General features: G+C 61.5%; 1 protein-coding gene across 1 annotated transcript; it reads left to right on the top strand.

Moving 5' to 3' along the window:
- Window positions 1–620: 620 nt before the first annotated feature.
- On the top strand, window positions 621–6,373 carry Zscan5b (zinc finger and SCAN domain containing 5B). Its single transcript, XM_005413298.2, has 4 exons — window positions 621–966; window positions 3,437–3,640; window positions 4,188–4,293; window positions 4,485–6,373. Exons 1-4 carry the CDS (start codon window positions 622–624, stop codon window positions 5,255–5,257), a joined length of 1,428 nt encoding a protein of 475 aa, XP_005413355.2. The 5' UTR covers window position 621; the 3' UTR covers window positions 5,258–6,373.
- The last annotated feature ends 21,342 nt before the right edge of the window (window positions 6,374–27,715 follow it).

The raw sequence follows: 27,715 nt of genomic DNA, 5'->3' as shown, positions 1-27,715 counted from the left end.
TTTTTGTTTTTTGAGAGTCGCGCTGCGTAGCCCAGGCCGGCCTCAGACTTGCAGCGATCCATCGCGCTGCCGTCCCTGGAGCGCTTCAATGTTCTCGGGCGCAGGAAATGCGCACGGCAACCTGAATTAAGGTGCTCAGTGTTCTTCGGCTTTGCTGCGACCCCAGCACTGTGGGAGGCTGAGGCAGGAGGAGGCTAAGTCTGAGCGCGTCCTGGGCACTTTAGTGACTTTTCTCAAAATAAACAATAAAGGGCTAAGGTGCCGCTCAGGGTGAAGGCTCGGGGTTCGAGCCCGGTACCATGGAGAAGAAAACTCTCAGACGCTTTCGTGGCGCTGGACTCCAGGAGCCCTTTAGTCCGTAGGCAAGAGCTGTCCCCGGGTTTTCTGCTGGGAACCTGAGGGCTCCTCTGCGGGCCCAAGCCCATCCGGGGCCTGCAGGGGAGGTGGCGGCCTGGGTGTCACCGGAGCAGGAGGCACTGGCTTCCCGCCGGGCACGGGAGGATGGGATCCGGACTGGGGGGCGGGATTCGGCGGGCAGGAGGGTGGAGCGAGACCTGGACACTGACCTGGCTCCTCCTTCACCGCAGCCTCCCCGACAGCAGAGAGAGTCCCTTCTGGCAGATGTCGCCTGGGGAGGAGGACCCTCTCCTGACGGCCGAGCACGGCGCGGGCCCCTGGAATCAAGGGAAGCCGGAGGGGGACCCCGAAAAGTGGCACTTGCGCTTCAGGGCCTTCTCCTGGGAGGGCTCCGACCCCGTGGGAGAGCTGCAGCAGCTGTCGGAGCTGTGCCACCGCTGGCTGCGGCCCGACCTGCACTCCAAGGAGCAGATCCTGGACCAGCTGGTGCTGGAGCAGCTGGTGATCTCGGCACCCGAGGACCTGCAGGTCCAGATCCGGGAGAGCGGCGTGCGGAGCTGCAGGGACCTGGAGGAGCTGCTGCGGGGCCACGGGAGGCCCGTGCAGTCGGTAAGCAGGGCGTGGGGCGGCCGGGAACGGGGACTGAGGGCCGGGGCACTTGGGGGTCTCAGGGCTCACTGGGAGGGCGCCCCCGCCTCTGGTGGGTGGAGACCAGAGGTGCTGCCCCATGCCCGGCAGTGCGCAGGAGGGGTCCCTGCGTCGGCAGTGCCTCATGCAGGTTTTTAAGGGTGCAGCAGGGGTATTTCTTGAAGTTTTTTTTCTTGTGGTACAGGGGATGGATTCCAGGGCTTTTGCATTGAGCTGCCTCCCCAGTCCTCTTTTTATTTTTATTTATTTATTTTGTCTTTTTGAGGCAGGGTCTCACTATGCAGTTCAGGCTGGTCTTGAGCTCACTTTGTAGCCCAGGCTGGTCTCGAACTTGCAACAGTCCTCCTGCCTCAGCCTCCTGAGTGCTGGGATTACAGGTGTGCCGCCACCACGCCCGGCTGCTCCCAGTTCTCAGTCCTCTTTTAAAGTTTTGTTTGTTTATTTTGTCTTTTTAGGACAGGCTTTGACTGTGCAGTTCACTCTGGTTTTAAATTCACCTTTTAGTCCAGTCTGGCCTCCAACTTGCAGCGATCCTCCTGCCGCAGCCTCCCAAGTGCTGGGATTACAGGCTTAAATTTTAAATTTTGAGACAGGGTCTCCCCAAGTTGCTAAGTTTCCAGGCTGAGCTCAAACTTGTGAGCTTCCTGCCTCAGCCTCCCAGAGTACTGGGATCATGAGTGTGCACCACCGCGCCCGTCACCTCGTGTTTGGAGATGCGGGAGGAGGCCAGGGTGTGTGACAAGTGTCCCCTGGCATCCAGGAACTGGCAGCTTGTCTTGTCAGGGACCTAGGCCCAAGCGACAGCTTTCTTGTCACCCCGGGGGTCCACACTTAGCGGCCACTGGTTGGCAGCAGGCAGACAGGCTGCAAGCCGTGTGAGCTCAGGGTGAGTCACAGCGGACCCAGGAGGCTCCGGAGGTGCCACCCTTTGCGGCCAGCGGGCCGGGTCCCCGGCTCCCCCGCGGCTGTGACGACCCACAGTGAATCCCACGTCGCCATGTGCTGCTGGCAGAAGCCCTGGGTCAGGCGGACCTCGGTGGGGGCGCTTTGCACCCTGTGGGTGCAGTGGCCAAGGAGGTGGGGCGGGGCGGCACAGACAGGGCCATCCGTGACAGGGACCTGCTAGTGGACAGACGAGGCAGGGCGTCGGCCGGAGCCCCCACAGGGTGCAGCGTGCGTAGACTCACGCGCTCCCCGCCCCGGCCTGCGGACGCTGTGTGGTGTCAGGGAACTTTTCAGGCCTTTTCCACCTGCAGCTGGTTACGCGCCCGGATCCAGAGCCAGGGTGGGCTCCGGGCAGCTGTAAAACAGCAGCTCCAGGGTGTTCAGCTCAGTACCCCGGGGGCGGCCCTGGGAGGGGACGGGGGCGCGGTGCAGACCCAGCGCCTGGAGCCGGGGACTCGAGGCCTAGGGCCGGGGGAGCGCGGCCGCAGTGCCATGTCTCGTGGGTGTTGCTTAGCGAGGGTCGGGTTTTTACTGGGCCCTCTTGTTAAAGCCAGAGCGCACGGGCGGGTTCAGGTGACCTCTGGGGCCGCCTGGTGCTGTCAGACAGGAGACAGCTTATCCGGCGGCCGGACCCACGGCCGGGCCGAGGTGGAGCGTGTGGTGGTCAGAGATGGCCACTTGGTCTCTGCAGACTCAGACCAACTTTCATTTATTTATTTAGTGGTCCTGGGGATCGAACCCAGGGCCTTGTGCATGCGAGGGGAGAGCTGTACCACAGAGCCAAGTCCTCCAACCCCTAATTTATGTATTCTATGTATTCATTTTTGTTTTCATTTCTTGAGACAGGGTCTTAAACTGTGTAGCCCAGGGTGCTCTTGAGCTCAGGTCAATCCTTCTGCCTCAGCCTCCCAAGTGCTGGGATTACAGGCGTGCGCCACCTCGCCTGGCCTTTTATTTTTAATCCGTAAAGAGAAATAGAGGAGTGAGGGCCTGACCTTGATCTAAAGCAGTGCTGGCAGGGCAGGCTCGCCCGGAGTTGGTCCGTGCCAGCCTGGGGACACCTTACACTGCGGGGCAGGATGCTAACGGGCAGGACCAGGGACAGCTGTCCAGCATCCTTAGGGCCCAGGACCCCACCAAAGAGGGCATCAGGTCTGAAACGCTGGGGCTGAGACTGACTCACGTGAGGTGGGGGGCCAGCATCAGGGACTGGGGCGAGCGATGGCTGGTGGGCAGAGGGCCAGCCAGGAGGACGGAGTGGGGATCCCCATGTGCCCACGTGAGCCCCCAAGGCCCGGGCCGGGGAGGGGCCCCGGGCACACGGGTTGTATTCAGCAGAAATGTCTGCTTTTCCCCCTTCTGGGCTGGGCTGAGCTGTGCCCCCCCAGTTCCAGGGCCCCGGGAGGAGGGTGGGAGCAGCAGGCCCCTTCCCCAGCGCTGGGCCCGGGCCGCGGGTTCTGACCGTGGCTCCTGTCTGCTTCCCCAGTCCATCGTCGTCTATGAAGGACAGAAATTCCTCATGCGGGACGCGGACGTCGAGATGGCGGACGCAGAGGCCAGCGAGCCGGGCACCGTGGTCGACTTGTCCCCCAGGTGCCGGAGCGTGGAGGGCTCGGCCCTGCCCCACGGGAGCCTGGTCAGCCCGCAGCCGCCGGACCTGGCGGGGACGGAGGAGCCGTCGGGGGCCCAGGTGAGTGTGTGGCCACTGTCCCTGGGAGGAGCGGGAGGAGCTGGGGGCCTGGCCCGCTGGCGCCGAGGGCTTGGAGAGGCATCGCCACCGTGGGGCCGGTCGGCAGCCACGGGTGACACACTCCATGTCCTGCAGCCAGCTTCCTCCAAGACGGTCCCGTGACGTAGCTGGCCACACTGGTGATTTTCTCACCTTAATTGAAGGCCTGGGTAGGGGGCTGAACCTCCAAGGAACCCAAGGATCTGTCTGGAGGTGGCTTTGGTGGGCCGTTCCTGGTGGCTGCAGACTCCCCGGGGCAGAGGAGCCTCAGCGGGCGTCCGGCTTGCGGAGTCCGCAGGGAGAAGCGGGGAGACGGGGGGCGCGGGGGTGACTCGGGGGGGTGGTGGTAGAAGTTACAGGTTAACGCAGACCTGGCGCCAGGCCGGGAGCTTCTCAGCTGGTGAACTTCTGGGCATCCCCAGGAAGCTGAGGGTGGTGAGCAGCTCCAGCCAGGGCGATCCGTGCCCCCGACTGGGGCCTGGTGTGATTCTGCTCGTCTCTCCCGCAGTGCGAGGCCGTCCCGCCGGAGACCACGCCTGAGGAAGGGGAGCAGGGGCCGCCCCAGGAGATGTCCGCGCAGCAGTCCCCGGAGCCTGTGCTCCCACCGGCCCCAGGTAAGTGAGAGACCGCGGGCGCAGCGCCCCTCGGCCAGCCCCCCGCCAGTCACCTGCCCGCACCGCTGCCCTCCAGAGCGTCCCCTGCAGTCCCTGCAGGGTTGCACAGCGTCCGGAGGTCCCGCGGCCTGGCAGCACCCTGCAGACGCCCCTGTTAAACGCTGCCTGTGGGATCTGTCTCTTCCCAGCAGGTCCTGCATGGACACAGGACGACCAGGAGCCCCAGGATGGAGACACCGCCACTGCGAACGGGGCTGCCGGCCCCGCGGCCACCTGCGCTCCGGAGACAGGAGGCTGCGCTGAGCGTGCGCCCGAAGGAGACCCCCCAGGCACGAGAAGCCCCCCGAGGAGGAGCGCGGGCCGGGCGCTGTCCCCGGGAGGCCCCCAGGGAGGCCCGGGGTGTCCCGAGGAGCGAGGCGGATTGCACACAGAGGCGACGCCGGGCAGCCCCACGCCCGCTCTCCCTGGTCCTGGCCAGGCCACCCCCTCGGCCCCGCACAGGTGCGGCGTGTGCAGCAAGACCTTCCAGTACCCGTCGCAGCTCGTCATCCACTCGAGGTCGCACACGGGCGAGCGGCCCTTCCGCTGCGACGAGTGTGACAAGGGCTTCATGCAGCTGTCCGACCTGCGCGTGCACCAGCGCATCCACACGGGCGAGCGGCCCTTCCGCTGCCGCCTCTGCCCCAAGGCCTTCACCCACGAGTCCACGCTGCTGGGCCACCTGCGCACGCACACCCGCGAGCAGCCCTACGTGTGCGAGCACTGCGGCAAGGGCTTCAGCCACCGGGGCAACCTCAACGTGCACACGCGCATCCACACGCAGGCCAAGCCCTACCCCTGCCCCGTGTGCGGCCACACCTTCCGCCAGCTGGGCACCATGAGGCGGCACTGCAAGACCCACATGAGGACGGGGCCGCCGGACGTGCCTGCGGGGCCCCGCGCAGAGCCGCAGGACACGGCGTAGACGCGGCGCCCGCAACAGCACTTAGAAGGGTCCTGCCGGGTGCGGGGGGTGGGGGGGACCCTGGTCTTGGGGCCTGTGGCTCATTCTTTGAATTTTGTTTTGGGGGATTGAGCCTAGGACTTTCCCACTGAGCTACATCCTCATTCCCCTTTATTGAGATAGGACCTCACTGAGTCACCCAGTTGCCCGGGCTGGGCTCAAACTTGAAATCCTCCTGCCTCAGCCTCCCAGCGTGCCAGGATGATCAACAAGTCGTGCTACCACTTGGGGGCGCCGCTCACCGCCGTTCTGCCTTTTCCCACTTTATAGTGGGGTTGCCTGCTCAGTAAGCAGATGAGGAAGAAGGATTTCGCAATGACTCCCGCTGTTAAATCCATGGCCACGACTTTAAATGGATTTAAATTCTTTTCCTTTTCCCTTTTTGTTTCCCATTGTGAGGCCCGCTGAAGGAGGCCGCGTGCCCTGGGCGGGCCGTGGTGGCAGCAGCGGGGTTCAGGGTGCTCGCCGGGTCCGCTGTGGCCTGGCAGCGTGGCTTTGTCAAGGCAGGTGCCGCCTCACACAGCTCTCATTCTGAGAATCCTCCTGTCAAGGGCCGCTGTTGGTTCCCAGTTCCGCAGTTACTGCCACAGGTGCCCAGCAGGGGGTGGCAGAGGCTGATCTTTGGAGCCTCAGCGTACGGTCGCCCTCTTGGAGCGGCCTGAACCGGCCTTGACCGCTGGGGCCACCAGGGCTGCTCTTAACTGCGTGCCCGGGCTCCAGTTCAGTCTCTCTGATTTTACTATCGTCGATGCTGACGGGTTCCCTGGAGATAAACCGTGACTGTTCTGTGATGCTCTGGCGATCATGTGATAGCTTATTTTATTATGCAGTATTGGGAGACTGTTCTCATTTTACATATTTTTAACAAACTTAGGGTAAACTGCTAAAGCCATTTTACCACCTCTCAGGTATCGGGAGAATTTAAGGCTCAGAGAAAATGGGGCAGTGATGCAAACGAGAAATGGGAGAAATGGTCTGGATTACATAATTGTGTAGGAAAATAGGACAAAAGGAACGGAAAAGAGTGTGCCGGGCGGGGTGGCGCACACCTGCAATCCCAGCACTCAGGAGGCTGAGGCAGGAGGATCGTTGCGCGTTTGAGGCCGGCCTGGGCTACACAGTGAGACCCTGTCTCAAAGAAACAAAAAGGGAAAAGGAAAAGAATTTAAATCCATTTAAAGTCGTGGCCATGGATTTAACAGCAGGACACTCTTGTTCAGATGATCCGTGTGTTGAGGAATTGTATGTCCGAAGGTGCAGCTCAGCAGGGTATTTGAAGTTTATTGTCCACGGGTTGAGACATCAAACGCTGTTAGCTGTTAGTGTTTTCCATGAAAGGATTTGCTGTTTTTCCTATTGTACGTGGCCATTCATGTTGGACATTCACATGTGTGTATCATATGTTAAATAAAGTTGTTGGCACCCTTCCAAGAGCAGACCATATGTGTTTCACAATGAAGACAAGCCAGGCGTGGTGGCACACGCCTGTCATCCCAGCACGCGGGAGGCTGAGGCAGGAGGATTGTTGCAGGTTCGAGACCAGCCTGGGCTACAAAGTGAGCTCAAGGCCAGCCTGAACTGCATAGCGAGACTCTCTCTCAAAAAAAAAAAAAAAAAACACAACAAAAAAACGACAAAACTGGGGGCAGTTTCTGATGTTCGCTGCTCCTTTCGGTCCAGGCCGTTTCTGGCTCTCGGTGGTTTCCTGACCTGCCGGTGAAACCCGACCCACATTACAGCTTGGACCTTGGGGATTTTCTTCCTGCGGCAGAGGCCGTCGTGGAGTGTGACAGTGCGGCAGAACATTTGCCCAGAATATACACATCAGAACTAATTTATGCTGTGAACTATTCAGGGCTAAAATACAAACTGGAGTAGTTAAACTTGCAGGGGATGCAACGGGGAAGGCCATTTGGGGGTTCTGAGCAGGGGCGGTGCTAGGGCGTGAGCCCGGGGCCTCCCCGCGGAGCTTCATCCCCGGCCTACTTGTGTTTTGAGACGGTATAAGTTGCCCAGGATGAGCTCCAACTTGCTGTCCTGCTTCAGCCTCCTAGAGTGCTGGGGCCGCGGGCATGTGCTTCCGCACTGGGCCGGAGGGAGCCGTTGGAACACGCGGCCAGAGCTGGCACTGCTGGCTTCGTGGTGTTTGAGCCTACGTGTCCCCACGTTGCCACGCACACCCTGGACGGGGACAGCCCGCCTCCTGGCTGGGCGCTGCCGTGGACAGGCGATCGTTTTCTGGTCCTCTCCCTCAGATAAGGGCCGGGATGTGAGCTGCCCATGGGTGATGCCCAGAGCGCCGGCCCGGGGCCCACGAGCCGTTTCCAAGGCTGGGCGCCCCGACGCTTGTGGGGCTGCAGGCGCAGGGTCTCCTGAGTTGATCTCCACTCTGCAGTGCTCAGGGTCAGGGACCCCGGGCTGAGGGCTTGGCGGGCTGTGAGAGAGTGCCAGGCAGGCCCACAAGGGGTCAGCTGGGCTTGGGATTTTCTGAGATTAACCTGGACTCTGCCCTTCGCCATTTCAAGAAGGCTTCAGTTGAGGTGGGGCGTGGTGGTGCACGCCTGTAATCCCCACACTCGGGAGGCTGAGGCAGGAGGATCACCGGGAATTCGAGGCCAGCCTGAACTGCATAGTGAGACCCTGTCTCAAAATGACAAACAACCCAAAAAACCAAAAAAAGTTTAAATTTAGAAGTGTGGAGGAGGTCAGGAATGAAAAGCTGGGTGCTGTGGTCACCTCTGTGATCCCAGCACTGTGAAGAGGCTGAGGCAGAGGATCATAAATTCAAGTAAGCCTGGTGAATTTAGAGACTTAGCAAGACACGGTCTCAAGAGAATTTTTTTTTTTTTTTAACAGGGTCTCACTGTGCAGTCAGTGCTAGCCTTGAACTATTCTGCCTCAGGCTGTCTGGCCTCTAACTGGCAGCAATCCTCCTGCCTCAGCCTCCTGAGTGCTGGGATTACAGGCGTGCACTACCACGCCTGGCTAAGCTCTCCAGATCTTTTGTCTTTAAAACTGCAACTCTGAGTCAGGTGTGGTGTTGCAGGCCTATAATCCCAGCACTCAGGAGGCTGAGGCAGGAGGGTCAGCATGACCTGGAGGCCAGCCAGGGCTGCATAGTGAGACGGGTCTCCACCTCTGCCCCCATATTTGGTACGCATACATCTTTTTCTCAGTATTTCCAGTACAGCGCGCTGTGGGGAGCTACAGCTTGTACCAGTGCACGAGTCGCTGTGTTCTGACCTCACTGTGGACCTTTAAGGCCGCCAGCGTCACCACCATGTCCCCCAGGGCCTCTCCTGCCAGCTGTCACCTGTGGCGTGGACTCCGCGTCCGTCTCCACTCGCCTGTGGCCGGGGTCCTCCGTTGGTGGGCGTGGCTGTCCAGGGGGCCTTTGCGGACACACTTCTCCGCGCATGCGCGGCGCGGTGTAGCCGGTGTCTCTCCTGCTGGTCTGCTTCCGGACCCGTGTTCACATAGCAAGGTGTGTCTTTTGTGTGTGAGTTTGGTTTCTTCTTTTGTACGGAGGATTGAGACAAGGACCTTTGCACTGAGCTACGCCCCTAGCTCCATTTTTATTTCCGAACAGGGTCTCGAGTTTATATGTTGCCGAGGTTGAGCTGGAACTTGCGATCCTTCTGCCTCAGCCTCCCAGAGTGCTGGGATTATAGTGCTACCACCACGCCTGGCTAGCAATTAATTATTGCAATTTTAAAGCATTTTTCTCCTGTTTTTAAAATTTTATTTCTAGGGTTTGTGTGTGTGTGTGTGTGTGTGTGAACTTTTCCTTCCAAGGAAGCTTGTGCACTAATTACCGTGCTGGGCATGGTGGTGCACACCTGTAATCCCAGCACAGGAGAGGCTGAGACAGGAGAGTCACTAGCTCAAGCCCAGCCTGGGCTACACAGTGAGACCCTGTCCCAAAGAAAAACAATAAATAAAAATAAAAGGGTACCAAAAAGCAAAAAATGAATGAATCAAGCTAGTGAAGGAGTCCTTTTGCGCAGGCCCACCGCGCCTGAGTGCGGGGTCGGGAGGGGAGCCGGGCCTCAAGGCTCCAGCCGTGTCCAGGCGCCGGGCAGTCAGGGAGGACCGCAGGGCCAGGTTTCCCGCCTGAGGCCCGGCTGGCGCTGAGCCCCGGGGGATGGGAGCCTGGGGCCGGCCTGGGGTGACCGGGGACACGGAGAGCTTCGTCATCAGGTGAGCCGGAGAAAACACAACCAGAGCCGGCACGGGAGGGGCGGAGCCGCCCTCTGCCTGCGCCTCCCTGGGCGGCTGGGCCGGGCAGCGCCGTCGCTGCCCATCGCTCGCAGTGCGGGCCTGCTGGGCCCTGCGGTGGGTAGCACCACTCTTAATGAGGCCCAGGGCGACTCTCACTTTCTGCCAAGTGAGGCCTAAATTGGCATCAAAAGTTAACTCTGGAACCCGGGCACCACTTCCGCCCGCGCGGCCGCGGGGGCCCGGCTCCAGCCGCCAGGTCTCCGCAGCCGCTTGGGCCCAGAGAGCTAAGGCAGGTTCATCCTTGAATCCCCTGGAAGACAGAAAAAGCACAGCGGGGGAGACATAATCGCCGCGCCTGCCGCGTGGGGCCGCTGTGTGTTTGGTGCGTGCTCCCCTGCCGTCCCGTGTGTGCGTGCAGTCTACACACGTGCGCATGTGTGCATGGGGCTATGCCCGCAGCCCTCCCTCCAGATCCCCGCAGAGAGCCCTGTGCTTCTCTCCTGGTCCTTATTTTATTTCTGGTGGTGCTGGGGGTTCAACGGAGCCTTTCCCCGAGCTGCACTCCCGCGCTTTTTCACTTTTTACTTGGAAATGAGGTCTCAGTAAGTGGCTAAGTTGCCCAGGCTGGGCTCCGCCTGCAATCCTCCTGCCTCAGCCTCCCCAGTGTTGGGATGCCCGGCGTGGGCCGCCACGCCCGGCCTCATCTACATCAAGTGGTCTGCAGGTGGCGGTGGCTGAGGCCCCGTGTGCGTGGTGCTGTGTAATCGCCGTTCTGCTGCCCTGTTAGGAGAGGTCTGTGGGCTGTGTGCCCTGGCCTCGGCAGGGTGTTGGCTTCGACTGTCTCCGTCGGGGTGGGGGAACTGGAGGTGCAGGGCTGTGTCCGTGCAGTGCACACACACGTGTGGCCGTGTAATGTGCATCCGCGCACATGCTGCTCAAGGTCCAGCCTGACTCAGCCTCCTGTGCAGAGGGTGTGAAGAGAACGGGGCCCGGGTCGGGTGCTGGGAGGACTAAGGAGGGCCGGGCGTGGTGAGGCGAGAGCAGGCGTGGCGGGATGTCCCCGGCAGAGTCCCCGTGATCAGGCTGGGAGGGCGGAGGGCAGGGCGGAGGGCACCCGGAGAGCCTGCAGGGTCGTGGACTCCGCGTTTGCCGGGCCACCTGGCTGCAGTGCAGACCCACAGCGCTGCCGCCACCCTCTCCTGCGAGGAGCTCGGCCGGTCCTGGGGCTCTGCCAGTCCCTGCGGGGCCCGGGCTCTCCCCAGGCTGGCCCTGAGACACCACGTGACCCCAGCCAGGGCTGACTGTCCCAGGATATCGGGCTGAGGCAGGCTGGTCTTTTCAAGCTAACCTACTGGACGCAGCCGAGACTGACATTAGTACACATTTTATATGTACCATGAGGAGCTTAAATAACAATTCCTAAAGTTTGGTCAAGACAGTTTTCCCTTTTTTTTTTTTTGCTTATTTATTGACACATAAGTTACATGAGGTGAAATGCATTCCTTAAAATTCTTTTTTCTGTTTTTTTTTCCAGTACCAGGAATCGAACTCATGACCTCACGCTTGCCAGGCAGGCGCTGTGTTAAAATTCTTTTAGGTACTGGGCCTTGAACCCCGGGCCTTTGTGCTGAGCCATATCCCCAGCTCTTTTTCATTTTTGTCCCACAGAGCCCTGCTGGGGACAGTGCAGTCCCTGCCGCCCCTCACCTCATCCCCTGTGCCTTCCAGCCCTTGTGTGTCACTGGGCTGCACCAAGCTTCCAAGCTTCCTTCCGCCCTTGAATTCTTCCCATCCCGGGGTGGGGGTGGCTCAGTGGAAGAGCCCTGGGTTTAGTCCCCAGCACTGCATAAAGCCTGCATTCTTCTTGTTCCTTCCTGCCCCAGGGCCTTTGCACAAGTGATTCCCTCTGCCTGACCCACCAGCTCCTTCCCGGAGCGCCGCCTCAGACCAAGCTCCATGTCCCTGCACAGCCAGGCCGATCTGCCAGCTCTGCTCAGGCATTGGCGACTGCGAATGAGTGTGTGTGAGCAGATGTGTGCCCGGGGCCGTCTCCATCCTTGGGGTGCACACTGCCGGCCGGCTCACACCGCTTCCTGAGGAGTCGCGGAACTCTTCCACAGCGGCTGCACCAACCTGCGCCTCCACCAGCGCTGCACAAGGGCTCTGATCCCCCCACACCCTCTCCACGTATTCTGTAAGGTGACAGCAATGTGCACCCTCCTCGTCGTGGAGAGGAAGGTCAGGCTCAGGGCGATGAGCTCGATGCCCGGGTGCGGGCAGCTGGGCGGCCGGCAGAAGACGCGCCGGGACGCCGTCCTCGCCCCTGGAACCCGGCCCTCGCTTCTCCGGCGGTGGCTTTGAGGTCCGACAGTTAAGGCTGTCCGTCGCTCTGGTGAGCGGGCAGCTCCGCTGGGTCGCAGGGGGCAGCGCAGTCACAGGGGCCGGGGCGGGGCGGGGCGATGACAGAGGCCAGGGACACAGAGCGTGTGACAAATCCGGAAGCGCGGGCGCTGGGAGGCCCCGCCTCTCGCTTGGAGGGTGGAGGGGGCGCCAGGGCAGGAGAGTGGGGCGCCGGGAGCTGAGTCCTGCGGGGGTGCGAGGCGACGCTTGGGTCCCAGAGCAGCCGCCGGTCTGGGAGCCGGTCGGGAGGCGCTGTGGAGCTGGGCCCGCCCTGCCCGTGGGAGAAAGGATTCCAGGTCAGGCAAAGCCCGAAGAGCCATCCACGGTGCTCCGCAAGCGTGAGCCAGGCATAGTCTCATTTTCGGGGCAATAAGTTCTGCGATCAAATAAATTTGGGAACCCTATCAGTGAAGGCGAACCTTTTTTGAAAATGTGTGTGTGTGTGTGTGTGGGGGGGGTCTTTTTGAGACAGGGTCTCGCTATGCAGTTCAGGCTGGCCTTGAGCTCACTTTGCAGCCCAGGCTGGCCTCGGATTCGCAAAGATCCTCCTGCCTCAGCCTCCTGAGTGCTGAGATTACAGGCGTGCGCCACCACGCCCAGCATGGTTTTTTTTTGTTTTTTTGAGACAGGGTCTCGCTACGAAGTTCCGGCTTCTTGGGTGTGTGGGGCGCAGGGCCCCGCGGCCGCCAGCTGCTCCCCTGCAGCGAGGCGGCGCCCGGAGCCGCGGCCGTGGGCGCCGTGGAGCTGAGAGCACCAGCCGCGCTCTCCCACCGTGTCCTGGGCGCTCGGTCGCCGCCCGGGGCCGTCTGATTGGCTGAGGGCTGGATACACGACCCGAACTGGCCAATCCCAGTGAAGTTCAGGCCTGCGGCGCTGGGGCGGGTGGCGGCAGCAAGGAGTCTCCTCCGCCGGGTGTGCGTGTGGAGGAAATGGCGCCAGGGATTGATGACAAATTCACAAAGATTAGAAAACTGTGGTCAGTGACTATTTGAGCCCCAGGAGAAATGTACGTTGTGCATAAGTCTTTGGGACAAGGTCTCCCTGTGCAGCCCAGGCTGGCCTTGAGCCTGCAGCCAATCCTCCTGCCTCAGCCTCCTGGATCCTGGGATTACACACGGGCGCCGCCAGACCTGGCTATCGTGCATAAATTCATGAAGACACGCTTGCGTGCATCAGATACCAGTATAGGGGGTGAGCACGTGCAGGCACGTCGTGCTCGTCTGTTGCGCTTTTACTACATATAAAGAGAAAAAGGCCGTGTGCTTTGTCCTGTGAGGTTGGGGCCCTCATCCCCACCCGACAGAGGAGGAAGCTGAGGCAGGGCAGCGGGCACCTTGCCTGGCGCAGCTGGCAGGACAGAGACCGGGAGTGTGAGGTCTTTGTGGGCGCCCTGCAGACCTGAGAAAGTGACCCCGCGCCCGCAGACGTGATGGGTGTTGCTCAGGGCTCGCTTGGTCTCTGATTTACCATTTGCTTGGCACGAGGAAGCAGCAGTTCTCTGCGTAAAGGGCCGAGGGTAAATGCTGCAGGCTCGGCGGGCCGGGTGGTCCCTGTCTCGGCCCTAGGCCTCCCATCTGAAGTGGGCAGTGTGCCATGCTGTCCTCCAACAAAACCGTTCGGGGCCCTGGAATCCGCGCCGGGGAGCTTTCACGTGTGGTGAAAGCTTTCTTCTGTCCCTTCCCCAAGCATTTAGAAATGTGAGCATCGCTGCGTGCTCACCCGCGGGCGCCCCCCAGCCTCGGCCCGCGGCGGCCGCTGCGTCACAGGACAGTGAACAGGGCACAGCCTGACCGTTCCGCAGTGTCGCGTTGCCCCCGGGAAAGAGCCGTTCCTTGGATGCAGCCAGCGGCGTGGGCCCCGTCTGGCCGCCCCCGGATCGCCCAGGGCAGGCGTGGGCAGCCGGTTTTGCCATAGCGCTGGGCCCTGGCTGCCCAGACTCCGGTGGGCTCTGGTCAGAGCGCAGCCATGTGCAGGCTGGAGCTGCTGGCGAGGCTGTCACTGGTGACCCTGGTCCTCCCGGGACGGGCGGGAGCCTGCATCCCTCGGGAAGGTAACGCTGCCCTTCAGGCGCCCGGGGCCGCCTTCTCCCTCCCAGGCTGTGGATGGCAGGCGGCGGCCCTGCCTGTGAGGGGGGACACACTCACCTTGCAGCCTGGCTTTACCCCTGCCTTTCTGCCACTCTGGGGCAGAGACCTGGCCTCGCTTGGCCCTGCCGTCCTGCCCGGGGCCTAGGAGTCCCACTTCCGAGGACTGACGTTTGTGGTCCACGAGGTGGTGTTTGTGGGTGCTGGGGTTCACCGAGCAATGATTAGAAGGCGCCCCGAGACCCCAGGCCCTGGCCAGGTGAGAGCTCAGAGGACCACGGGAGGAGTGGAGCCCCTGCTTCCGCGCCCCAGTCACACACGTGTGTTCCCGGCTTGTTCCGCCTGCTCGGTGCTGGCAGTGCAATCATGACACAGACATAGCTCTGTCTTCATGGAATTCTCATGCTGAGCACACAAGCGCGTTCTAGTTCGGGGCTCAGAGAAAGTCTCTGGGAAAGTGACGTTTGACACAAGCTGCAGTCAGGGGCGGGAGCTACAGAGTTAGGGGAGACTGTTCCAGGCAGACAGAACCACATGTGCAAAGGTCGCGGGGCAGAAGTCCCCGAGAGCCTTGAAGGCACTGAGAGCAGCTGATGTGATGGGAAGACGGGGGGCGGTAGAGGGGTTTGGTAGGTGGGGACACTTACAAGGAAGAATGCGAGAAGGGCCTGGGAAATGCACAGGGTCTTGGAAGCCGGGTGCGGGATTTTGAGTGTTACACTAAGGATAAAAGGAAGCAGTTAAAGGGGTTTCAGCCAGGGAGTATCATGTGTATGAGTGTATGCGTGCGTGTGTGTGTGTGTGTGTGTGTGTGTGTGTGTGTGCGCGCGCGCGCGCGCAGTCAGCCCCACTGCTGAGGGACATGCTTGGCCCGCAGGGTGGAGGCCAGTGTAGGGGCGGCAGCTGGCGGTCACGGCCGGGGACTTTGCTCCCACGTTCTGCCTCCTTTTTGCAACTGGGCAGAGCGAGGTTTTCCTCAGCGTCAGGTGGAGGCTATGCCTCTGGGGCAGAGTTCAAAGCGGCGTTACGCCCATCTCGGTCAGGTACTTCCTGGCGGGTGTGAGGGTGTGGACCACAGAGTCTCTTCCGGACAAGCTGAGTCTGACCGAGCTGTCGATGGCCGCGGCGTCCCTGGTCACAGGTTCCTGGAGACGGGGCTTGGCATGTTCCGGTCGCTCCTCTCCCAGCAGCTCACTTCCCAGTGAGCCTCGCAGGAGCCTGCGCAGCAGGACTCACCCAGCTTCTGTGTCCAGCACTGACCCTAGGCAGTGCCCAGAGGGTGGGCTGAGGGGACGTAGGTGGGTGGAAAATGGACGGGCGGAGGGCAGAGGGATGGATGGACGGGTGATGGGTTTATGATGGGCAGAGGATGGAGGATGGACGGGCGGGCGGATGGAGGACTGGTGGCTGGGCAGGATGAGAGGAAGATGGGTGGCTGCACAGGTAGGTAAATGGAGGGGTGGATGGTCCATGGTGGCGGGTGGCTGGAAGGGCCGGAGTAGTGGGACTGATTCTAAAAGCGGGTGGATTCGCTGGACCTCGGAGTCTGGTTTTCCTGGTTATTGTGATGGCTCGAGTCTAACGCTTAATTCTGTCCTTGCTCCCTGATCCTGTTGGGGTCCGCATGGTGGATACTTTCGCCTCCAGCTGCAGTTGAAGATAAAAGTAAGAGCTGTGGGCACCCCGAGCCAGTATTCCTGTAGCTGGGGCCCCTCAGATTGCTTCGGGTCTGGATGTCCCTGTGGGAATCCGGGGGTGGGCTGGGACCTGGGCCTGGGACAGACTTTGCCCGGGGCCAGGGAATAACTGGGGAGTGTGTGGCTGCCGCCTGCTTTAGGTCAGTGTTCACAACTCCGAGAGGCGCCTCCTTCACCCTCTGTCAAGGGGAACGCGGCTCCCGGGAGGAAAGACGCCTTCAAAACATCATAGAGCGTGTGGTCCTGGGGCCTTGAACATGTAAAAATGACTGAGGAACCCAAGCAGCTTGTTTTGCCCGTGTGGGCAATGTGTATTGATACTTATTATAGATTGAGCATTTTTACCTCAAAAATATTTATTTATGCAAATGGCCAAGAAGCTCGTGAGCAGCTGCTCGAGACCCTTGGCCGCCAGCACGGCGCAGGTCAAGGCCACCGTGAGGCGCCCGTCCCACTCGAGGGACCGGCGGCGCCAAGGGTTGCCAGGGAGTGGCGGAGTGAGGCCCGAGGCCTGTGGGTGGGATCTCAGGCCCACGGCTGCTCCGGAAGTCAGTCAGTCCGCCGGCACGTCCCACCGCCCAGAAGTCCACTCCTGGGTACAGGCCCAAGAGAGAGGGAAGCTACGTCCACACAGAAATCACACACGAAGGTTCCTGGGAGCCCGTTCCCAGGAGCCCAAGGTGGGAAGGAGCCAGTGCCCGCTGATCCGTGCACAGATCAGCGAAGGGTGGCCTGGGCATTCCGGGACCGTTACTCGGCCACCCAGAGAAGGTCCCAACACCAGCCCTGCCAACGCTGCCCCCGTGCTGGGCGGCAGTCACGGGACTACATGTCCTCTGGTTCCGTGGGTGAGAGGCCCAGCACACCAACTCCATCACAGCGGAGAGGAGATCAGTGGGTACCGGGGGCTAGGGGGGCTGGGGGCGGAGCCAAGGGGTGTCGGGTTTGTGTGAGGATTGTCCAGTTTAAGGTGCTGAAAGCCACCCAGTGAACTGTGGGACACGCAGATTGTACACCAGGAAGCGTATCGCTAAAATAGGTATCGCTTCGTTTAAAAGTAAGGAGAGTAGACACATAGCGCAGTGACACACGTAAAACATTTTCATTAAGTAACTATTTTTCTCGATCCAAAAAGAGTTCGGTGAGGAAAGAGGCACTGCACATCTCTCCGAGGTCTGGCTTAGCAGATGCGTGGGCATGGGGGCCCGTGCCTGTAACCCTGGCATTTATGTGGTTGCTTTTTTATTAATATTCAAATTAGCAATTTAAAATGTCACATCCGCATTCAGTAATATTTGAAGTGATCATTACTTAATTTAAGATCTGTTATTTACTCTATATTTTACTGCCACTTTTTTTTTTTTTGTCTTTTTGAGACAGAGTCTTTCTGTGCAGTTCAGGCTGGCCTTGAGCTCCCTTTGTAGACCAGGCTGGTCTCGAACTTGCAGTGATCCTCCTGCCTCAGCCTCCCGAGTGCTGGGATTACAGGAGTGTGCCACCACATCTAGCCACACTATTTTTAATATTTTGATTTTTTTTTTTTTCTGTTATGGGGGAATCGAACTCCAGACCTATAGCTTGCCAGGTAGGCGCCGTGTCCCTGAGCTATACCCCGGCCCAACAGTTTGCTTTTTAAAGCACTACTGAAAAAGAGAAACTGTGTCCTGTGAGACTAGATCTGTCTCTGACGAGTCTCTGACTCCTCCTGCGTGTCCGCAGCTTCATGTCCACGGACGCAGTCACGCAGTCTGCGGGTCGATCCCCCTGCGGTACTGCAGTCCAGGCCCTCGTGTGAGCCGGGGGGGTTCGCACACAGCTCACCACACCCCCGCGTGCTTTTGATGGTCTCTAGGTCAGGTGTGACACCTACGAGACACAGCTGCTCCGTGGAAAGAGCTGGCTTCGTGCAGGGTTGGGGGGCAGCAGGAAATACAGATGCGGAGGTCTGCAGCCGCTTGAACCCTGCACAAACCGAGGCTGCGTATTTGTAGGACTAGATAGATGCCTAGGTACTCCGGGATTGCATTATGTAACTGATTGTCTGTCCCACCCGTGCTCCAGGCCCGTTGTCCTTACATTTGTCCGCCCCACCCTCTACTGATCTAGCTCCCTCTAAATCCGGGCACAGACATTCCAAGGAGCCCCTAGGCCCCACACCTTTGGCCGCACACGCGGGCACTGCATTGGTCTCTGCCAGCGTCCACGGCCAACCCGCGGCAGAGCCTCCCCTGCCCCCCGCAGCGTGACAGTAGGCGTGTGAGGCCCCGGGCAGGAGGCGGGGAGAGCTGTGTGAGGAGGCCAGCGGGGTGAGCGCACCCCCACTGACGTGCTGTCTTCTTCCCTCCCGCCCGTGCCGCGCTGCCCTGCCGCCCGGCTCTGCCTCGCTTCCAGTCAAATGTAAGCCACCGCTTCCCCTCCACCACCTGGGGGGGCTTGACCTAGCCAGAGCGGGGCGGGGGACGGCAGAACTGCTCAGCGCCACGGCCCACTCAGGGAGTTCAGCGACACTGGGCTGGAACCCGCCGTGCAGCTGTGTGGGGCGGGGGCGGGGTGCAGCCTGTCCTGGCGGGCTGGAGTGTGGCCGCCTGGCCCCGCGGGCTGTGCGCCTGTGACCCAGCCCCCCGGGGTCAGGACCGACACGGTCGGCGGCCTCTGCTCGACCCGCCAGCCAGCACGTGTGGGTTTCAGATCAGAACGGGCGAGGGGGAGCGAGGCCTCCTGCTGTGCGGGAAGGAGCCTCTTGGGCTCCCGCTTAGCAGCGAGGACCACGGGCTGGTGCCAGACCTCCCGCGCGGCCCAGTCCGGGTGGATGGGCGGGGCTGGCTGCCCTGGGCAGCGGGTGCCCCGCGGGTGCTGACCGCAGGGATGCACGCGCCACGGTGTGCCCATTAGCTCGGGCACAGTGCACATTCTGCCGCCCTTGGGGCTCAGGACCCGGGCACGGTGCTGGGGAGGGGCGACCTGACTCATTCCGCATTCTCTCCCAACCTCCACGGAACCGGACCTGGCCGCTGGCGCCCTGCCGCAGTGCTGAAAGGTAGGGGTCTCCTCCCGTCTCCTGCTTTCCCGTCCCCAGCCCAGGGCCCCCCACCGCCCAGCTCTGCCTCCCCTGGCTGCGCACGGCCAGGAGTCTCAGCTGGAGGTCACCCTTCCCCGCCTCCCTCCAAACCCGAGGGCTTTCAGTGGCCCGACCTTCGGGACCGCCCACGTGCCTCAGAGAAGGGGCGCTCTAAGCAAGGAGACTGGCTCTGACCTCACCCAAGGTGTCCTATTTGAATTCTGTCTGCTCTCTGAGGTCAGGTAGAAAGCGTTGCCATCTTCCCGGTCTATGCAGTGATCGTGACAGTCGAGAATGAGCCCCGTGCGGTGACACCTGGGTCTGGGATGCACTGTGGGCTTGGGAAGCTGAGTCAGGAAGCAAGACGCCCCCGAGCAAGGGCACCAGGCCGGTGTCCGGCAGCCTGTGTGTAGACCCCACTCTGTCCCTCCCTGGCTGGACAGCGTGGCGGAGGGGACCTCGCTCTGTGCCGCTGTCTGAGCTCCGTGCTGTCACAGACGTGGAACACGTCCAGCCCAAGTCGAGGACTCCAGGGCTCCCCGACGGGTCCTACTGTGCACACAGCTGTGTGTGGGTGCTGGTGTCGCCGTCAGCGCCACCATGGCCCCGGGAGCCGGGCTCTGTACTGGGGCTTCGCTCACATTTGTCACCGCAGCTCCGGGGCGATGAGATTTTTGCAGAGCCACACAGAGCTGCGCGGTCTCCCAGGCCAGCCCGTGAGTCGGCTGTGAGCCCAGAATCCACCCCTGGCCCAGGGAGTGAGATGCGAGGACCCCAGGGGCTGGCCGGCTCCAGCCGAGCTCCCAGCCGGCCCGGAGTCTGCGTTGGTTCTGGCTTTCCCGTTAACTGTGGGTCTGCCGGTGTCAGGCCACCAGGCGGCTCTCGGCCACAGGGAGATGGGGCGTGCCGAGGGGTCCTGCAGGAAGCCCCGGTTCAGCCCCGCCCCGCCTCGCAGGTGAGGGTTGGACCTTTGCAGAGGCAGGCTGGGGAGCTGAGCTGGAATTCCCGCGGGCAGGTCCCGGGAAGGCACGGGCCTCTTGAAGGTGCCCCTGTCCTTGTGGTGGAGGTCCCTGCGCCTCCTGCCCGAGTGACCACCGACGAGACTGTGATGGCGTGTGTCCTTCCACGGCACCCAGCTCCCCGTGGTGGGACGGGGATGCCGGGGCTCTGGGCCGCCGCAGGCAGGGCCTGGTCTCCTTCCCAGCCGGTCCCCACCGCCCTGTGGGTCCTGCTTCTGTCTGCTGCCAGCCTCTGGCGTCTGATCTTGTGTTCTGGTTTTCTGCTTATGGCTTCACCTCGTGACCCCTTGGGCCCAATCTGCACTGTGTCTTCCGCCTCTGCTGCCACGCCGCGCCACTCTCCTGGACGGGCTGCGCCAGAGATCCTGGGTAAGCAACGCCTCCCACACCCACGCGCCTGGCGGGACTCCGGGGAAACTGAGCTGGGGTGGCTGCGCAGAGTGTGCGCCTGGCCTCAGCTGCCCAGAGATGGGTCCTCCTTAGAAGCTCACCAATAGCAAGGTACCAAAAAAAAAAAGAAAGAAAAGAAAAAAAGAATCTCGAAGGCCGGCGGGGGACAGACCAGGCGTTCCATGCAATGACCTTGTGCTCAAGGATGGACCACAGGTAGAGTGACGGCAACTCTGAGATCCCACCGCGTTCCAGAAAGAACTGTCAGCAGGAGCTCAAGTAGTAACAAGCGCGGGGGAGGCGGGGAGGAGCCTGCTGGCCGGCCCACACTGGCACAGCCACTGCGCAGGTCAGTGTGAGAGCCCTCGCAGAACTAAAACCAGAGGTCCCGTGTGACTCAGCGGGCCCCTCCAGGAGTTAGGGACGTCGAGTTACAGCTGCGCAAGCACGCCGTGTGCACAGCTGCACACCCCAAACAGCTGGGCCTTGGGAGCAGCCGACACCTGAGTCCGCCAGGGGACGAGTGGGAAGAGGAAACGTGGTGTTCACAGGCCGTGGGGCACCACGCTGAGGCAAAGGAGGGTAAACCTGAGTCATGTGCAGGCAAAGGGACGCAGCTTGAGACCCTAAGGGTGGGTGAGGTAAATCAGACACGGCCTACATATCACACGGTTTCTCCTTATAAGAAACCCAAAGTGTCGGGGCTGGGGATTTAGCTCAGTGGCAAAGCGCCTGCCTGGCAAGCGCAAGGTCGTGAGTCCGGTTCCCGGTACCGGAGAAAAAACAAAAGACAAACAAACAAACAAACAAACAAAGAAACCCAAAGTGTAAATGAAGAGCAAGGTAAAAGACAGAAAGCAGGAACTGGGGAGGTAGATCTTTTGCAGGTGGGAAGGAGGCCAAGAGCGGGGAGGGGTGGGGAGGAGGGAGGAGGAGGGGATGAGGGCAGAATCGGGGTGCTGCCCGCCCACCAGCGCCCCACAGGGAGTGAGCTCCCGCGCCCCAGGCGCACGCTAATGAAACACAAGTCCAGGCCGCGCGGGCTGCGGCGTCTCCAGGGAGCGCACCGGCAGTACTCGGGAGAGGACGAATGGCCACCCACGGGGCTTTCAGACCACGCGTGGCTGCAGGCAGAAATGACCGTGGAGGCCCGCGATGCCGCCGTCCTGGAGCTGGGCCGGGCGGGAACCGAGGAGGCCCCAGCCCTGCTGGGTCCTGGCCGGGGGCGCCTCAGCAGAGGCTGAGATCCGCGGGGCCGGGAGCGCGTGGCTTCAGTCGTTCCTCTTGTGTCCTTCCGCAGGGATGATGGGCAGACTCTCCCCGGATGGTGAGTGTGGGGTTTCACCCTCGGGCCTGCCCCTCCTTCCTCCCGTCGCCAAGGTGACCAGGCTTCTGCAGGGCTTCCGGCTGCCGCCCAGGTAGGCGCTGCGTCCACCTGAGTTTGGTGCACTGGCCATCCGCTGCGTTACTGCACGGCAGCACAGCCGGTGCGCCACCTAGGGACTGTTATTCTGCGGCCGTCTGAAGTTTTTTTTTGTTGTTGTTTTTGTTTTGTTTTTGTTTTTTCTCCGGTACCGGGAACCGAACTCACGACCTTGCGCGTGCCAGGCAAGCGCTTTGCCGCTGAGCTAAATCCCCAGCCCCTCTGTCTGAAGTTTTAAAAATAGTGTAGACACGTAGGAGAAGGTTGAGGGAACATCAAATGAAAGTCAGAATCTGCCAGGTGTGGTGACAGACACCTGGGTAGACACTTCCAGGCAGAACTCTGGGAGGCTGAGGCAGGAGACTACAAATTTGGGTCCAGCTTGGGCGATTTAGCAACTAGTGAGATCCTGTCTCAAAATTAAAAATAAAAAAGGGCTGGACATGTAGCTCAATGTGAAGGCCCTGGGTTCAAGCTGTAGGACTGAGAAGGGAGGAAGGGAAGGAGGGAGGAAGGAAGGAGGGAGGGGGATATAAGAGGGTATCTTCCTGCCACCCCCAGTTCTACTGAGGGAAGCAGCCTCACACTATCTCTCGCGTGCTCTCCCAGGAAACGCTCGTGCACATAGATGCATAGCCTGAGCTCTGGAGTTAAAGCATTATGTGCTTCGGCTGTATTACTTTACCTCCTTTTCCAGACACCTGCACAATACAGTCCTCCTCCCCTAAGTTAGGGAGCCTCTGGTTCAGGGACATTAAGGTTTTCCCCCCAGTATATCTCTCACTTGGGTTCTGCTTCCGTGTCTTTCCACGCCGTTGCAAGCAGAGCTGCGGTGAACATCCCTGGTGATCACTGCTCTTCTTACTTTTGCAAATACATTCATGTCAAGTTCCTACAAGGAAAGTGGCTCCGCCGGAGGAGAGCTGCATCTTAAATCTGGACAGAGGCTGGGCGGGTTTAGCCTCCCAGAGAAAGCCTATGAAGATACTTATCTTTCCTCCCTGCAGCAGCAAAGGACATTGTCAGCTTTAAAAGTTTTGATATTGCAGTGGCTGAAAACGATCGGCCCTCATAGTGTCACAGAGACTGGCCCAGTAGTTCTCCTGCGTCCATGAACTGCAGGGGCTCCTGGTCCTGGGGTTCGGAGAGGGGACTCAGTTTCCTCCTGAATAAACTTTAGAAGGAGCCTTTATATCTTTACGCCATTTGAGCAGGTGCAAAGCAAACATCACTTGGCATACCGGGAAGCCAACTGCAGACTCAGATGTAATGAAAACAAAGCATTATTAAATGATAACACATGTGGTTGGGTGTGGTGGCGCACGCCCATAGTCCCAGCCCTCTGGGAGGCTGAGGCAGGAGGATGGCAAGTTTGAACCTAGCCTGGGCAACTTAATGTCTTAATGAGACCCTGTACCAAAATAAAGGAATTTTTTTAAAGGGAGGCATCAGAGAAAAGCAGCAACTAGCACAAGTTCACCGCCCGCGTGCAGGAGCCGCTGCTCCTCGGGCCCTCGCTGCTGCGCCCTCTCCTCCTTCCCCGGGAGGGGCGGTGCTGCCCACCAGCCAGCCTCTTTGCCCAGGACTTCCCTGGTTTTGGAGCTGACCCCGTGCATTTCGGTCCCGCCAGCCTGGGCCCCCTGATCTGAGCTGCAGCTCCCCACTGTGGCAGGAAGCTCTGGTTGAGACCGATTTGATCTCCATCCGAACTGTTTGGCGGTGCCCGGTGCCGCGCAGGTTGGAGCCGGGTCTCCAGGTGGCCGGGACTCTGCGCCTCTGTCCTCCGCGCTGCCCAGCCTCACGCGGGGCCGTGGTCGCCTCGGCCTCTCCGTCCCCCAAGGCCCGGGACCCGCCCTGGTCAGGACTCCCTGCTAACGCCGCTCCTCCTGCAGGGCTCAGAATCGGCAGCACCTCCTCCTTGGCGTCCTCCCGGTTGCCCCCACAAGGTCAGCGCCGCCCTCCTGGCTCCCAGGCAGCCTCCACACCCTTCTCAGCGGCGCTTCTGTCCCCTGTGTGCAGAGCCGGGACCCTGTGCTCCCGACAGGCCCCTGCCCTCCCCTGGGCATCGGCGTCCTGGGTCACTCAGGGTGACAGTGGTGCCCGGGAGCGGCGTGGCCGGGTGGGCTGCCTGGTCGGGCAGCATTCCGTCCCCTGGTCCCTCCTGGGGGCAGGGCGCCCCTCTGGGCACGCGGTCCTCACTCTCATGCCTGTTTTTCTCTCTGCTCTGCTTCCCCGCGGACCTGGCTGCCGGCACCCGGGCCTCCAGACAGAACAGAAGAGGAGAGTAAGTCCTGGCCGGGCGCGGCCCCCAGTGAGACCCTCAGCCGCTCTGCGCGCCAGGGCTCCTTTCTGACATGCTGGGGGCGGGGAGGGCCCGCTGGGACATCGCTGTCAGCTGGGCCGGTGCCCACAGGCGGCCCTGCCCGTCTACCCTCCTGGTCTTTCTCGGGCGATGCGGAGCAGCTGGCATCAAACTCCTGAAATGCTCAGTCAGCTCTGGAAGCCGCTGCAGGACGCCGCAAGCCCGCGTCCCTGAGCAGGACGGGTCACACACCGGCCCTGTCCTTCCAAAGAAGAAGGGGTGGGCGGAGGAAGGACAGGCTGGGAGAGGGAGCCCCGCTCCAGCGGGGCCAGGGCAGGCTGCTTCCCCTGCTCCAGCTCAGGCAGCTCCTGTCCCTCTCGGAGGCCCGGGTCCTCGAGAGACGTCCCGCACGCGGTTGGACACCACAAAGGTCTGCTGCAGGGAGAGGGTGCCGCTTGAAACCACGAATGCACGTGACTTTTGTGAGGAGTGGTTCGGAGCGGCTGACCCAGTTCTACTGCCGAAATCCTAACAGCTCCGTGAGCCACCTGGGCCCCACACTGGCTGCCTCATTTTGGACTTGAAACTTCTTTGAGAGAGAGACTTCTGGACCTTTGGCCGTGGAGCGCCAAGGCTGGCCCCTAGGAATCTGCTCTCGACAGATGTCCTGGGTGTATCTGACGCGCTGCCCCCGGGCACGTGAGAACCGCCAGGGCGCAGGAGGACGTGGCCACCGCAGTGGCCCACTGCCTGGCTTCCTAGGTTTTATCAACACAGCCAAGAGGCTCCTGGGCACTAATCGTGGCTCAGCAGTCGTGCCCAGGCCCACCTGGCCTGCAAAGCCCACGGCGTGTGCTGTCTCTCTGGGCAGTAGCCTGCTGACCTCAGGGCTGCAGCAAGGGCTCTCTGGCTTCAGGGTGAGGTCCTAGGAGCCCGGCTTCCCCGAGGGAGGAGGGTGCTGCCCAGCGCAGCACTGGTCTCCCTTCCCAAGTCCTGGTTCTGGGTGCCCCCACCTGGCCCAGGTGGCTCCAAGCTCAGCTCAGCAGGCAGATAGCCTGGGGTGACCGTCAGTCAGGGGTGCAGTGGGCAGGGGAGAAGCGGTGGGTGTGCCCTTCTCGTCCTCCCACCCTCGATCTGGGGTCCACTTCCCCACTCTGAGTGTGGGTGATGGGGGCCCGGACCCCTCCCCACCGCTTTCCAGTGTTTTGTGGATGTGTTTTGTTTTGTTTCAAAGACACACTGAGGCGCAGTCATATTTTAAAGAGTTTATCTGGGCCAACAATTCCTGTTTGGCGGCTACAGGTCACAGGTGGTTTGGGGGCTCTAGGAAGAAAACAGAAGCGGTTCGAGGGTCTTTTCTAGGGCAAAATGAGTTAACGCAAAGAAAATCACAGGCCGGCACCCCAGTACCGCAGCCTCCTGGGCCCCTGCTGGTGCCCCGGTTCCTCGAGCACAGCGTGTTTGTGGCTTTGTATGGGTTCTGCCCGAGCTCTGCTTTCTGACTCCGGAGCTGGTTTTATTTCCTGGTCTGAAATGCTGGGCGCCAGACCTTTCAGATTTCAGACTTCCGTTCAGATTTTGGAGCAGGTGTTTAGACTTCACAAGTTCAGCGTCTCTAGTCCCCAGACCCGGAAACCTGCGATGCTCAGAATCCCAAACTGGAACCTGCTGGGCCGGGGGTGGGAGCACAGTGGGTTGGATGTCGGGGTTGTGATGCTGATCTGCCGGGGTCCGCAGGGAAGGGCGCGGGTTCAGGGCGGCGCTGGGGGCCGGCGAGGCCCTGGAGGCCCCCTTGGGCTCTGTCCTCTGCGGCTCCTCTAGGCCTGGGCTGCAGAGCACAATAGGAAGTTAGCGAGATTTAGAGGCTGGGCAAGGGGCCGGGGCGTCGTGGGCGGCTGGCGCTGACAGTGATCCTGCCCTCTCGCTTGTTCTGTTCCATGTCGACCCCTCTGGCTGGTGCTGCTGCTCAGTGAGAAGTGAGTTATTTCCCTCCCCGCGGGGAGCTGGATGCTGGGGGGCTGGGGAGGGGTGGGGCTGGAAGGTCGGGACTGTCGGGAGAGGACCCAGGCCTGGGGAGCAGTGGGTACATGCTGCTCCTGCCCCGGAGGAGGCTCAGAAAGTTGGCTTGAGTGGGCACACAGCCCTGGGATGTGAGCCCAGAGTCAGGCGCCCAGGCCAATGTCCAGGAAGGTACCAGGTGCACTCCCAGGAGGGCCAGCTCCGGGGGAGCCAGTGTGGGCCACGGACGGTCCTGCCTGGGGAAGAACTGAGGCGACCAAGGGGCTGGGGTTTTTTGGTACCGGGAATCGAACTCGGGGTCTCAGGCTTGCCAGGTAGGTGCTGTGCCGCTGAGCTATCTCCCCGGCCCTATTTAGGATATTTTGAGACAAGGTCTCAGTATTTGATTCAGGCTTCCTCCTGCCTCAGCCTCCCCAGTGCTGGGAGGACAGGCGTGCGCCACCACGCCCACAGCAGGGAATGCTCCCTACGACCTTCCTAACCTCTGAGCACAACCCCGCAGGGAACCGGGGTCCAGGGTTTCCTCTCTGGAGGGGTCCGTGTGGGGCTGGGGAGTGGTGAAGCGGTGAGCGCTGGCCCTGGGCTCCGGGACTGTAGAAATGATAAAAGCAGGCGGCCTGGGGTGGGGCAGCCCCTCGTGGCCTCCTGGCCCAGGCCTGCGGGCGCCGCAGGGGGCCTCCCCGACCTGCGGAGGTCGGGCAGAGGCAGCGTCCGCAGCGCCCTCTCCTCTCCCATCCATCTCTGGTGCCTGTGCCGCCGCCACCTGGTTCTCCTCCACGCCGCTGCCGCTGCTGCCCGCTGCACAGTCCTGAGACGTGAGTCAACGCTGCACCCTGGCCCGCCTTCGCACCTCCGCCAGGGGCTCCCCCGTGGGGGGCAGGGGCTTTTGGGGGGGGCAGTGGCTCCCGGGACCTCCCGAGGCAAGGACACACGGGCGGTGGGGGGCCCGACGCTCTCCGACGGCTCCAGGCAGCCCCTCGCGAAGCTCAGGTCGGCCCTCCCGACGCTGCAGAGCAGGGCCGGCCCCGCGCTGAGCCAGCTAGGGTCCGGGCTGCGCTCCGGGGCGGGCGGGGTGACGCTGTGTGCGCGCCGTCTCCCGCGGACGGCCCTGACCACCTCCCCACACTGCCCAGAGGCCGCTGGGGTCAACCCACCCCCACGCCCTTCTCAGCCTCCCCAAACCCAGCTGCACCCGCCGAGCACAGCCCTGCCTGCCTGCTGCCCCACGGCACGAGGGCAGACGGACCGCGGCGCCGTCCCACTGCCCCGCTTCTGAGAGCACCCTGTCCTCAGGACCCTGCCCCTTGGCCCTTGCCTGACGGCCCCAGTCCTGGGCGCAGCCCGAGACGGAGACCTGGGGACGGTGGTGTTCAGCCAGGGCCGGGTGGGGAGTGGCTGCCGTGGGGTTTGGAGGTGACGGCTGACAGCTGTGGGGGTTCCTCTGGGGTGACAAAAACGCTCCCGAGTTGACTGTAGCAAGGGCTGCACAGCTGTAAGGTGACCAAAAAACACTGACTTCTACACTGGTAGTGGGGAACCTGTTAGATATGCGAATTATATGTAAATCAAGTTATAATAACGGGCTCTGAGCCGGGCGTAGTGGCGCACGCCTGTAGTCCCAGCACTCGGGAGGCTGAGGCAGGAGGATCGCCGGGAGTTCGAGGCCAGCCTGGGCTACAGAGTGAGCTCAAGGCCAGCCTGAACTGCAGAGTGAGACCCCGTCTCAGAAGCCCGGGCGGGACGGCTGTGCCACCCCCGGGGGAGCTGCGTGGGAGGCCGGCACACAGCAGCGCCCGCGGCGGGGGG

This window comes from Chinchilla lanigera, unplaced genomic scaffold (genome assembly GCF_000276665.1).
Source record: "Chinchilla lanigera isolate Chin_1 unplaced genomic scaffold, ChiLan1.0 scaffold00166, whole genome shotgun sequence".
Classification (NCBI taxonomy): Eukaryota; Metazoa; Chordata; class Mammalia; order Rodentia; family Chinchillidae; genus Chinchilla; species Chinchilla lanigera.
Note: the sequence above shows the minus strand (reverse complement) of the source record. Positions and strands in the feature narration are given on the sequence as shown.